The 12805-nt window shown below is 48.3% G+C and overlaps 1 protein-coding gene across 1 annotated transcript in view; it reads left to right on the top strand.

The window, feature by feature from the left end:
• The window catches only part of COL27A1 (collagen type XXVII alpha 1 chain), a 140702-nt gene that overhangs the window by 102740 nt on the left and 25157 nt on the right, over window positions 1-12805 (top strand). Inside the window, exons 34-37 of the mRNA XM_083875689.1 lie at window positions 39-92; window positions 1805-1858; window positions 2577-2630; window positions 4463-4570. Of these exons, the coding sequence (XP_083731815.1) occupies window positions 39-92; window positions 1805-1858; window positions 2577-2630; window positions 4463-4570 (270 nt within the window). The remainder of the gene's footprint in view (window positions 1-38; window positions 93-1804; window positions 1859-2576; window positions 2631-4462; window positions 4571-12805) is intronic.

Below are 12805 nucleotides of genomic sequence, written 5' to 3' on the forward strand. Positions count from 1 at the left end.
TTTTTTCATTATCTTCTTGTTTTGGTTTTTTTTCCCAGGGACCGCCAGGCTCAATGGGACAACCTGGTCCTGCAGGTGAACCTGGCATGAAGGTAAGAAAAACCTTGAGTGCAATTTCTCTGTCAGACTGGGGAGATAAATGGCAACTTGTGTTCCTGAAAGACTGAGTGATGTTGCAGGTTTACCCTCTAGCAGCCAAAGCAGATAGTGCATTCAATAAAAGATAAAGTTTAAAAAAGCTAAAACTGGGTTAATTTTAGCCATTTTTACAAATTCCTGAGCCCCATCCTGAGGGAGAGGCTGTCAGTGCTGGGAGAAGTCCAATCCCAGAAGTCTTGTGCCTCAAAAGCTGTGAAGGGCCTTGGAAATGAAGCTCAACTCTTTGCAGATCCAAAATCTCAATGGAGAGAGGAGTCCTTGAGACTCAGAGATCCAGGCAGCTTCTAATTTGAAACCAGAAGAGTCTTAGGACTTAAAAATACCCTCAGATGAGGTCCTGCCACAGTTTCCAAGCCTCAGCTCTCTGGGGACTAAACTCCTCTGATGGTTAAGGGGGAAGGGTGCCCGGCTCCAGCCCATGAATGCACCTTCTTGTCCACATAAAAGCCATCTCTTTGTCTGAGTAAAATCCCAGTGCTGAGCAGCTCAGAGGGGGCTTTATTTAATCCAACCCCCTTGGTCTGAAGATTTGATCCTGTGAGCAGAGCTTTTGAACAAACTCTATATGGGAATTAAATGCAATTTCCTCTGTGCTGCTCTTCACTCCCACCCCCCACCCCATCCTTTGCCATGTTTTCCTTGGCAAATCTTCTGACACTTCACTGGAGCTACCATGTCTTTGGCATCCTGATACTGCAGGAGTGTTTCAGCTCCAGTGCTCCTGGCTGGCCCTCCTGGGAGCAGGACATGGTGATTTGCAGACACCCCTTTACCTGCTTGGCCTTGCTGGGAAGTTGTGGAGTGAGAGTCACCTCCTGCTCCTTCTCCAAGCTGGAAGGAGCTGGACCAAGACTGGTCTATGCAGAGCAGTTTGCTGTGAGATGAGCTTTATGGATATCTATCTCAAACCTTTTTCCCTTGAACCTTCTGCATTTCCTGAGCTCTCTTCCATGCAAAGCTGATGGCTTGGATGGGCACACATGGGATAGAGCTGCCCTGTGGCCGTCCTGCCCCCAGGGCCACGCTGGCAAGATCCATTTGTTTTCCAGCTCCACCACCTTCTGTTCATTCATTTAACTGCCATCAAAGATTAGGGTTCTTCTGGAACTGAGGCTAAAAGAGTTGTTGGGGGTTTTTTCTCCCTCACTCTGGTTGTGTCTGCCACCACACCACATTGCACCCACCCTGGTGCTTCTCTGTGAAGGACCATGCCAGAAGATACCTTCTGGATTGGCAGCCCCTCTGTGCCCCCTGTCCTGCCAAGCATCATTCAACAGAGCCTGTGAGATGTGTCCTTCTTTGCTGGGCCTTTGAACTCCCCTTGAAAACTCAACTGAAGGTGTTTGTGTGGGAGAAGGAGAGAAATAGTCAAAATTAAGAGTGTGATGACTAAGGGCTAGAAAAAAGCCCCATAAGTAAAAGAATTTACTAGGTTTATAGAAAAGGGAGGAATGAGACATAGATTTGAGAAATCCCAACTGATCTTTTATAGTAGATTAAAGAGCATATACTGTATGTTAGAATGTATTCCAAGTAGTATTTTAGAATATATATTAATAATTACATATAATTTATTAAGTACTTTATGCTCCCTCACTGTCAGTAAACAGCTTGTCTCCCTGTATGTGCTTCCTTTCTTTTTTAGGGTGATCCTGGCCAGTTAGGAATCCCTGGAGAGCAAGGTCTCATTGGCCAAAGAGTGAGTATGGCCACCTTCTCATGGGGCTTCTGTGCCTCATCAGCTCCCCAGAGGTTCTGCCCTTGCTGTCCCACAGCCTGGACAGGCTGACCCTGTTCTCTGATCCCTGTTCCTTCTGTGGGTGGTGGAAGCACCTTCCCCACAGAGCCCATCAGCTCACCAGTGTGTCTGAGCCTCTCAGATGCCACAGTGACAGCGAGTGTGAAAGGGGCAGTGTGGGAGCAGCAGTGGGAACAGACCCCTCCTGTTTGCCAGGGGCTGTGTCCCTGCAGGGCTGGGCAGGCTGCAGCAGAAGGCAGCTTTAAGCAGGGAAACACTGCACACACTGTGTAAGCGTGGGAGGGGGGATGAATGCATGGATTGAGGCTGGCAGGGGCTGTGTCCCTTCCCAGGACTGAGGTCAGGGGGATGGAGCAGGATGAGGAAAGCCCCAGGTTAAATGAATTCAGGCTGAGCTGCTCCTCACACAGGGGAGGAAGGCATCCCACAGGCCAGCAGCAGGTCTGTGGAGGAGAAACTGTGGCTCAGAATGGAGCAAGAGGCTGAATTCCTGCTCTTGCTCTTGTTCAGCGTTAGGGTGTGAGACAGGACATGTGTTAGAGCACAGGGCTGAGCTCCCATCACTGCAGCCTGGCTGCTGCTGCTGTGAACCAGCTGCAGAAAGCTCAGGGGAAAGCACATTTAGGCACAGCCTTATGGTGTTTGCTTCTGTCCACAGGGAGAACCGGGGCTGGAAGGGGACAGCGGGCAGCTCGGGCCAGATGGGATCAAGGTAAAGCTCACTCCCACGGAGTTCCAGCTCTCACACACATCCCTGTGCACTCCCTGTGATTCCCAGAGCTGGGGTGAGGCCAAGGGGATTATTGGGTCCTCTGTGGAATAAGCCTCTGCCCTGCAACCTCTAAGGACTTTTTTCTGCAAGCACACATAACAAACCCCTCCTGTTTCACTCCTCTACCCACGTTTTTTGGCATCTGATCAAATCTCCAAAAAGGTCAAGTTCTTCAAAATCTGGTTTCCAACAATTTTTCCATTTTATTTGAGTCTTCACAGATCAAATTTCCAACTAATCAGGAATTCCTGGGCCTGGCAAGGGAAATCAGGAATTGTCCATCACTCTCCCCTGCACCACTGACCAGAACAATGTTAGAGAGTAAAGAAACCAGATCCCCGTCCCTTGGCAGAGCCCCAGGACCTCACTCAGGGTTCACTCTGTATCTCACTGCTGTGAGTTTGCTACCTTGCCTTTGGAACAGGGCTCTGATTCCTGTCCCTGCACAGCCAGCCTTTCCAAACAGGCCAACAGTTTTGTTCCATGGAAAGAAAGAGCAGCCCATCCCACAACAATGCAGTTTATTGCTTCTGTCTAGTTAAATTATTTGCCATGTGTCTCTACTTCTGCTTATCTCTGGATGTTGGACCAAAAGTCTCTTCCTTAAGGACAATCAAGGCTTCTGCATTCTCTTGCACTGCTGGCTGTGCCCAGGAGCTCTTGAACCAAAGCTGCTCTTTCCACCCCAAATATGTCTCTGGACACTTAACCAGATGTGTCTGTGCTCTTTAACCAGATGAGATCTTGTTGAGCTCTCCCAACGCAGGTGCAAGAGGGAAATGGTTCAGTTCAAGGCTGCTTGGCTGCACATGCTGCTCTCAGTATAAAGCTGGCCTTTATCATTGTCTCCATATGATGCAAAATATTTACAATATTTTATTTATCTTGATAAAAGAAAAACAGCTATGAATTTACTTCTTACAATTCTGTGATTGTATTTCTGGTCTGCGTTCCAGTTGGTTGATCTTGCCAAATGCTGAAGTGTTATTATCTGCCAGATTTTTTTCATAAATTTCAACCATTGGTTTCACTAGGGGAGCTTTAAGTGGGTATTGGGAAAAATTTCTTCACTGAAAAGGAAGAAGACCAGGAAGTGGTGGAGTCACTGTCCCTAGAAGTGGCACTTGGGGACATGGTTTAGAGTTGGTTTTGTCAATGCTGGGTTGGAGTTTGGATTCATTCTTCCTAAACGTCTTTTCCAACCCAAATGATTCTTTGGTTCTATGATTCTGTACTGTCAGGGCGGTGATCTGACAGCATACCCACTGCTCAGGCCACAGATCCTTTACAGGGCACAGTGACACAGTTTCACAGAGTGTTTATTGGAGCCCTGGGCTGATTCTGTTTGGCAGCAGGAGCTGAGCAGCTGCTCCAGACAAGCCCATCCTGTTAAAAGACTTTCAGCATCCCAAGCTCAGGGCTTCTGGATGAGGCAAGGGAGGCTTTCCAATCTTGTCTGCCTGCCTCATTCACGTGGGAGGTTCAGGCCTTATTGCAGGAGTCCTAAAGGGGTTCAGGTTACTCTGTGTAATGGGGGAGTTCCTTCTCCTTCAGCCAAGAGATTTAAAAAAAAAAAAAAAGAAACCTGGGTTTGCTCCTTTTTTAAAATGTCAAGTGTATTATGACTCATTCATCCTTTTTCATGCAGGCTCTCTTCCTCTCAGACTCCTGAAATATTAATTATGTGGTGGGGTTTTCCCTCACAAGAGCTTTGTACAGTGACCCATGTGTTGTGTGGGCATGAAAACCTCCCACCCTCCTCTCTTCCACAGGGAGACAAAGGAGAGCAAGGCCCAGAAGGAGAGAAAGGAGAAAAAGGCACTGAAGGACTGAAGGGAAAAGAAGGACCTCCAGGATATCCCGGCATCCCAGGTGTCCGAGTGAGTCTGTGAAACCAGCCCCTGGTGCCCCGTGGGTTCCCTGTAGTGATGAGTTTGTCACCCAGGACACAGGCCAGGAGGTCACCTGAGATGGAACTTGTTATATTGGTAAAATGTGTTGTTCTCATGAAAAACTATGTCCAAGAGGTGGTTTGGGCTTCCAGCTGGGATTCACACTTGGGAATGTTAATCTGATCTGCCACAGGCTTTGAGGAATGGTGCCTCCCTCCCACATGTCTGTAAGATGGACCCCACACAGTGTTAGAGACCCAGAGGAGGACTGATTTTTCCATAGTTGCCACAGCTGGCCTGGGGCTGGAGCTTGGAATTGGCCACCTTGTTCCTCCTCTGATGGTTACTTGCTTGCTTCTGGTCTTCCCTTCTAAGATTTCCCCATTAAATGTAGAAAACAACTAGAAGAAATCAACAGGATATGACTCCTGAATCCTCAGTGAATATCCTGGAAATGTCTGGTTCACTTGGAGTCTCATCTTGTTGCTGTAGAAAGAAAAAGTTTGATTCTGGCTCTGGGGTGAGAAAGAAGCAGGGCGGTGTCAGGTGGAAGAAGGCTCTGCCCAGTGCCCCAGTGGGTTGCTCTGCAAATTAGGCTTTTCTGCTTGAAACGTGGAGTTGATCAGGTTGATGACACGGTTTATTCATTGTGATTGTTGTCTTGGATCAGAGTTATCGGCAGTGAGGGTTTGCAAGGCTTATTTAGCAGGAGTAGCCCAGCTCAGTGGGATGCTCTGCTCCCCTGTGTCTTAACCCTCCTGCAGCTGGGGAACACGCCAGCTCCAGCCCCACACATCTGTGGAAAAGGAGCAAGAAGCCCAAGTTTAAAGGCAGCTCTGAAATCCCAGCCCAAGCTGGGTGGGAGGCAACAGGACCAGCAGGTACTGCTGAGCCCTGGGTGGATGCTCCATGGTGAAACGCTGATTTTCCTTTTGGTGTTGTGGCTGGCTAAAAGGAGGGCAGGGAGAAGGGTGTGAGGGGATGGAAGCAGCAAAAGAGATGGATTTATGTTATTTTTGGGCTGAGGTTGGGATTTGAGCACTGACTCGACTAGAAAGTGGAAACATTGGCTTAATACTGTAGCGCAGCACCATAAATGTGCAGAATAAGCCTGTAGTCCTGCCCCAAATAAGGCCACCCTTGGCCACAGGCCCCTGTACCCAACAGGGAGCCCTTTCAGGATTGGGATCATACCACAGGCAAGGGTGGTCCCCAACACCACAGCTCCTTCCCAGCTGCAGGCTGGCACAGCTGGACAGTCGCCCTCCATGTGCTGTGCCTCTGGCTGCTTCACGTGTTTATAGTGTGAGTGTTTTAAGGACCAATAAAAATACTAAAATCATGCAAAAGCCATATTAAGTTATAAAGTATAAAATACAGATTCTCTCAGATTCTGTCCCTGCTGTTTGCCAGCATGTCCCTGGGAACATGATGCTGTTTTCTGGTTTTTTGGGTTTTTTTTTTTTTTTTTAAAGCAGTCAATAGAGCCAAGATTCCTGCTCATAATCACTCCCTTTCGGGTTTTTTTTTTTACTGCAGAGTGCTATATTTCCATCTACTATTTTAATATACTTCTTTGTATTTCCTTATGCCTAAACTCAGGCAGACTTTCAGAGCTGCATAGGCTCCAGATAGTGCTGCCTCCCCTGCCAGACACTGTTACCTAATGCACAGGCTGGTGTTCCTATGCTCACTGAGGTCATTGAAATATGGAAGTCCTCTGACAGAGGCATTTTCCTCTTCCCATTACTGAGAATTGCATTCTGCATTCCCATGGAGAGTACAAATATCAGTGGGACCTTCCTTAGATTTCTGTCAAGATAAGGTTTACAACTCAGAGGTGCAAACTGCTAGAGATAATTCCAAGCCAGTTATCCAGCTGAGGGTTAGGAGCTGGAATATCCAGCCAAGCCATCCTCTGGAGGACATGGTGCAAAAGCCACCACTGCCACTGGCTACCACAAACTGCATGATGCACAGAGGTCTTTAAGGCTACTGGACTAAGATAACAAAAAGTCATGTCATGGGGAAGGTTGTTCAGCCAAGGGCAGATGTCAAGGTGACAAATTCCTGTCCAGGATTTGTATGGTGGCACAGAAATTGGTTGGGGAAGGTGTTGGAGGCGTGTGGATTGCAGGGAAAATGGAGCATGTTGGGTTTGGGTGCTGCAAATACTGAGGGATTCCACACCCCCCTGTTGTGAATGGTTTTAATACTTCTGATGTGACAGAAGTTATGCTGTCCAATAATCAGTTTAGGTGGTTTTAAGAACTTCATCTTTAGCTATTGCATATCCATTTGGCCTCTCCTGCTGTGACACCCCCAAGTCCTTGCATCTGTGCTTCACCACATTCCTGCCTGGATCTGCTGATGTTTTCCTGGGCTTTTCCTCAGCAGTAATTCTTGGGATATCATGCTCAGCTGCAAAAGGGGACAGAGAAGATGTTGATGCCTCTGTGCCCTCAGTAGGGGAGGTGCACACACAAGGATCTGTGCAGTTACCCGTGCCAACACACTGAGCTCCATTTGGGGGTGTGAAGCTCATCTTCTGGAAGTTAGTTTGAGGAAGCTGATGTCCATCTGCAATTATGGGCACAGATAAGGCTCTCCTAAATCTTGGCTTGTCTCTGTATTACTCCAGAGGGGGGACCCACAGGGACATGCCCTCCATGGGCAGCAACAACCTCTGGAAAAACCCTTTTCATCACAAGGTTTTGCAGCCACACCACGTCTTGAAGGTTTGTCCTTAATGCCAAGGAAATGTTTAGTCTTAATCTTTATTTTGCTTATGTCTGCAGGAATGTGACACTTCACTATCAAGTGTCCTTGTGACAGATGTAGGAAATGAGGTGCCAGATTGCTCTGAAATGATCTGACTTCATTGCTGGTACATTTTCAGCCCATTTTGTGTATCCTGGCCTGGAGCAGAGGCTGGTGCTGGCAGAGCAGGGATAGGAGCTGGGGAATTTGGCACGACCAGCTCACACCTAATGTGGCAACAGGCCAGCATGAGGGATGGTAGGAGATCAGAGGACCTGGAGCTCCCTGGAGATGGCAGATGAAAGGATGTACCCCAGAGCAACTTGGAAAGCTGGAGGAAGCACAGAGGGAGTGTGCTGCCCCTTTGGGTCCTGCAGAAGAGAGACACTCACCTGGTGACTGATGGGGTCAGCAGAGGCACATCTGGCTTTCCTGAGCAAGGCTCCATTTCCCAGAGAGCCATCCTGATGCTGATAGCACTGCCTGAGCACAACCAAACTTCCCTCAGTGCTCAGGAAACGTTTTTTCAGAGATCTTTAACTTGGCTCAGCCATTTCCAGCATTAACATATCTGAAAACCGGTTTCCAGTGTGGTTTTGAATCTCAAACAAAAAGCAGCAGGGAGGCCCCAGTCAAGTCTCCAGGGGTGGTTTGTACGTGCTTCAACACCAGTGGATTTCAGCAAACAAACCTGGCAGCTGAGATGGTCCATGAGCTTCACAGCTGTGGCTGGCAGGGCTCAAGGCAGCTGGAGCTGAGAGAAATGAGCGTCCTCTATCTTTTGGTCACTTTGTCCAAGTTCACACTGCTCTGTTCAGCCCCAGCTCCTGCTCAGTGGAGGGATGGGCCAATTGTCCCCTTGGCCATAAGAGAGGAGTCAGAGCACCAGTGCAAGATCCAGTTGGAATTTCCAGAGATGTGCACCTTGCCTGAGCTGCTTGCCCACGTATTATCTCCTCCCAGTGGTTTCTGCCTTCTAACACAAACTCATTGCCTTCACTTGACCTTGACTCTCTTCTGAACATGGATGGCCATTTGTACTCTGCTTTGAACAACAAAAGGCTGAAAATCCCTTCCCCTTGCAGAGCACCAGGGACTGTTTGGGCATCTGCATTCAGAGAGACTGGCTGGAAATCCAGACTTTTTGTATGGGCAAGGCACAACAAGGATTCTCCTTGTTCCAATTCTCCTCAGTGTGTGGGGACACTGGAAAGTACAACAGCCTGGTGAACCCTGGCAAGGCATCCATCAGCAGTGCAAGTGTCATGGAGTGGTTTGCCAAAATAGAAAGATCATTTACCTGCTCATCTGTAAGGCTGTGAGGGAATAGTGGCACAGAGCCTGAAACACACAGAGAACATCCCTGGAGAGTGACCTGCATTCACAAAGGATCTGAGTGCCCCTCAGAGCTGCTCATTGCATCAGAGGATGGTAAAATCCAGAGGCTGAAGTCACTGCTGTGCCACCAACAGCCTGGTCACAGGCCAGTGGGCCCTGAGAGGAACCTCTTCCCCCAAGAAGTGCTTCCCTCTGCTCCTTCTCCTCTGCAGTGATAGAAAATGTGGCAATTCAGCCCTTCCCTGAGAGGATGACAGATCCAGCAGTGGCTTAGGAAGGCCCGGGCCAGTTGGCAGAAGGAGGTGATGGGTTTCCAGCTGCACTCTGTGGCTCTGCACTGTGGTTTTTGTAACATGCTCATTGCCATACACGGCAGATATCTGATAGCAAGGGGTTTACAGTTCCAGGAAAGCAATTGGAGAGCCTGGAAGTACTGAAATACAACATGCTCTGAAACTAGAAATTCCCTCATTGTTCAGCAAAACTGGGAGTTGAGTTCTTTCCACTTCAATTTTAACCTGAAATCCTATCTGCAGTGTCATTCGAGCCATGTCAGGACTCAGAAAGCTTTGAGCCAGACACTCCAATGATCTAAATTGCCATAAACAATTACATCAGAGAAGATCTTGCTGCATTTGCCGGCCCTGCTGTGGCATGCAGATGTGCACCATCAGCCCAGAAGAGCCTGAAGGGCTGTAAATCCTTTTGCTCTGGTCCAACGAGGTCCAAAGTCCTTTCATTTGCTCTTCAGGAGGGTAGAGTGACAGAGCTGGGCTGGGCTGGAGAGCTGAGAAGGTTTTTTGAGGGAACTCATAGGATCAAGCCACTCTCCAGCCCATCACAGAGCATGGAGTGAACTTGTGGCTCTTGGCTCTGGTGCTGTGGTTGCTCCCCAGAGCAGCAGCAACCCCACACACAGCTCTGGATGGTGTCCTGAGGATCCCTCCCATCACATTTTTGTCCCTCTCTCATCTACAGGCTACAATCCTGACGTGGAAGGAGGACTTGCTGGCCAGGATGGGCCTTCTGCTCTGAGCTAGCAGAGCCATGCTGAGATGGGGCTGCTCTCTGGGCTCTGCGGTGCCAGGGCAGAGCAGGAGCTTCTTCTCATCCGACACATTGCTCTCGTGCAAAGTTGTCCAAACATCACTTACAGCAGAATTTGTCCCAGAGTGGTTTTTGCTCTTTGTTCTTTTTCTGTTTCCTGCCACTGAAAACATGATTCAAAGGTTTTCTGCAACAAAGCTCCTCGGTCTGCTGTCACTGAATCAATCCAGCCATTCACTGCATGTACATGAGCTCAGCCACAGCTGGCAGCACCACATCCATGGCATTCAGCTCCCTGAAAACACTGAGGTTGCTGAAGGACAATCCTGGAGTCACCACTGGTTTTAATCTCTGCTCTCCATGCAGAAGTTTATGGGATTTTTGGGGTTTTTTTTTTTGATAATGTACTGAGCTGTTGTTCCCTGGAAAAGCTGGGGTTTGTGCCCTGGACCATGGGCTGTCTGTGGAGTAATTACTTGAAGGAAATTTCTTAAACTCCCCCAGCTCTAGAGGGTGTGAGGTCACCCTGTGAGTGAGCAGAGGAAGGAATGGAGAACACCAGGCTGAGTGTGCAGGGGAGGGCAGTGTGTCAGTGGTACCAGTGAGATCCTTACACCTTTAATCTTAGGAAGTGAGTAGTGTTAATCCAAGTCCTGCTCTTGAATAATGTGTTAGGAGTAGATGCACAAGATAGTAAAGTGGCTTGCCCAGGGTCATGCAGGAGGTCAGTCGGTGGCAGAGGGTACCCAGGAAATCACAACAGGCCATACCCCTGCCCCACAGCCTCTCCTTTCCAGTAGCTGCTCTATCAGTGGGGCCAGTTCCTATACTGGAGCCATTTCCAGAGCTGAAGGTGTTTGCACTTGGCCCTGGTGTGTCCTTGAGTTACAGCCCTGGAGTTTCACTCCTCGTGCAGACCCAACACCCAGGAAAGCCTTAAGCGGGTATTTGTCCTGCATCAAAAACCAGAGGTGAATAAAGTTGCTCAAAATGCAGTCAAATATGCTAAAAACCTCTGCTTTGAGGAGTATGAGACCAAGAGTCAGGGCAGTCCCTCTCTGTGGAGCTGCAGGCCTGGGTGTCTCTGCTTCCCCTTCTAGAACCAACACGATCATCCCTGGGCTCCTCTGCCCATAGCAGCAATCAGCTTCTCTTTTTGCCTTGATAATCAGTGCTGGTGTCCCCAGGGTCAGCCTGTTCTGGGCATCCCACCCAATGGAGAGGCATGAGCTGGATTTTGTTGTTTGGGTGATATTATTGTGGGAGACTTTCCCCCTTTTTTGGCCATTCTACTCTCTGTGACTCGGTCCACCAAATCCATTGAAACCTTTGGAGTAGACCAGGGTTGCCTGTGAGCCCTATGCACCCTACAGGGAATCACAGAGCTCTCCCAGTCCTGAGGGAACTGCTGCTTGCAGCACTGAGGCTGCTCTCCAGCAGCTGAGGGGCTGTTTGGCCCTTGCAGGCTCTGCTGTTGGGGAAGGCAGGCTGATCCCAGCTGGTCTGTGTTTAGAGTTAATAGGAGTCAAAATGAGCCAGAATTTGAAACAAATCCCATCAACTTGGCATGGTTTCTTTCCTGACTCAGACGAAGGAGACACACTTTTTGGGCAGTTGCTCCAAGATTCCCCTCCTTATTGCAAGAGAGAATTTCATTCCCCTCCTCTTCCACAACCCCAGGGCATCTGTGTCCTTCAGAAGGAAAATATTAACCCTTAGTGTTTTGGGGGAGTGTCAGACAGAGTTGTGCTGCCCAGGTGCTCTCTCTGTTCTTTTCTTTCCCATTGTCAGATTCCAACACTAATTTTTTGGAGCATTTTGGTTTCATTGTGTATGGAAGCTTCCCAGCTCAGTGGGGGTGAGGCCTTGCACTTTTCCTACACTTCTCATTCATCCATCAAGTGTTTTAGTGGCACCTTTGTCTCCTGTGCTTTCTTAGAGATGAGGAAGTTGAGGCAAAGTGAGTGGGGGGAAAAAAAGCATTTTCCCAGAAACAATAAATTAGTGGCAGTTCAGAGCTATGAGACTGAACCAGAGCAGCTCTGAGCACACAGCACTGCTCTATACATGACTCTTTGCTGCCTTACACTGCGACTGCTTAGGAAAATCAAATTAAATAGATCTCTACCACCACAAAACTAAAACAGCAAGTTTCAGAGCAACAGCTGCATGCAGATAAGAGTTTGCTCTTAAGCAGAGAGTTCAGGATACACAATTTTGGGTTGGATTCCCATTTTAAGCTGAGGAGCTCAGCTGAAAGGAAAGTCACGGCGACTCTGGCTGTAGTCTTGCCATCCAAGACCTTTTTATAGGATTTCCCCAATTTGCTGTTTCTTTGAGCACAGCCAGCCAGCTCTACCTGCACTCCCCACTCGGGTTTCCACGAGCAGGCCAAGAGCCCATTACTTCCCAGTGCTCCCAGTGAAACCCTCTGAACCTCACAGCACAATCAGGTCTTTCTTCTCGAGAACAGTTGAGTCTTTCTTCTTTCCCCATACTCATTCAGGAGCTGCTGCTCTGTCTCCTCCCCTTCCAGACTACTGCTAGGCAGAGTGATTATGAAATGTGTTTCTTATAAATCCAAAACATTTATGTCTTCAAATGCCCGGCCTAAATAATCCCACTAATTTCCTGAGTGCTTGTGAACTGTCCTCCATGGGGGGAGGCTTCTCTCGATCAAAGTTTATTAAGTGGAGGTTCTCATATGGAGACATTGCTGAGCAGTAGGAAATTATATGGGGCTTTTTCATTTCCCTTTAAATGAGCTCACTGGCTGGGCCTGGACAATATGGGCATGGTCATCCTATGGTTCATGCTTCCTACCTTTATTGCTGCTTTTGGTTTTCCTGCCCTTTTTACATCCAGTGCCTCAAACTACCACTTTTTTTTCTCTCTGTCACCATGTCACTTTTTTTCCTTTCCTCAGTAGCTCTATTCTGGGGGTTCTGTTTCTTCCTGCCTCCTCATTTTTTGGGAGGGAGGAGCGACCTCAGACCTTCATCAGACCTTCACTCAATCACACACATACACAAAAAAAAAAAAAAAAAAAAAAAAAAAAAAAAAAAAAAAAAAAAAAAA

Source organism: Zosterops lateralis (assembly GCF_965231275.1).
Source record: "Zosterops lateralis genome assembly, chromosome: 20".
Lineage (NCBI taxonomy): Eukaryota > Metazoa > Chordata > Aves > Passeriformes > Zosteropidae > Zosterops > Zosterops lateralis.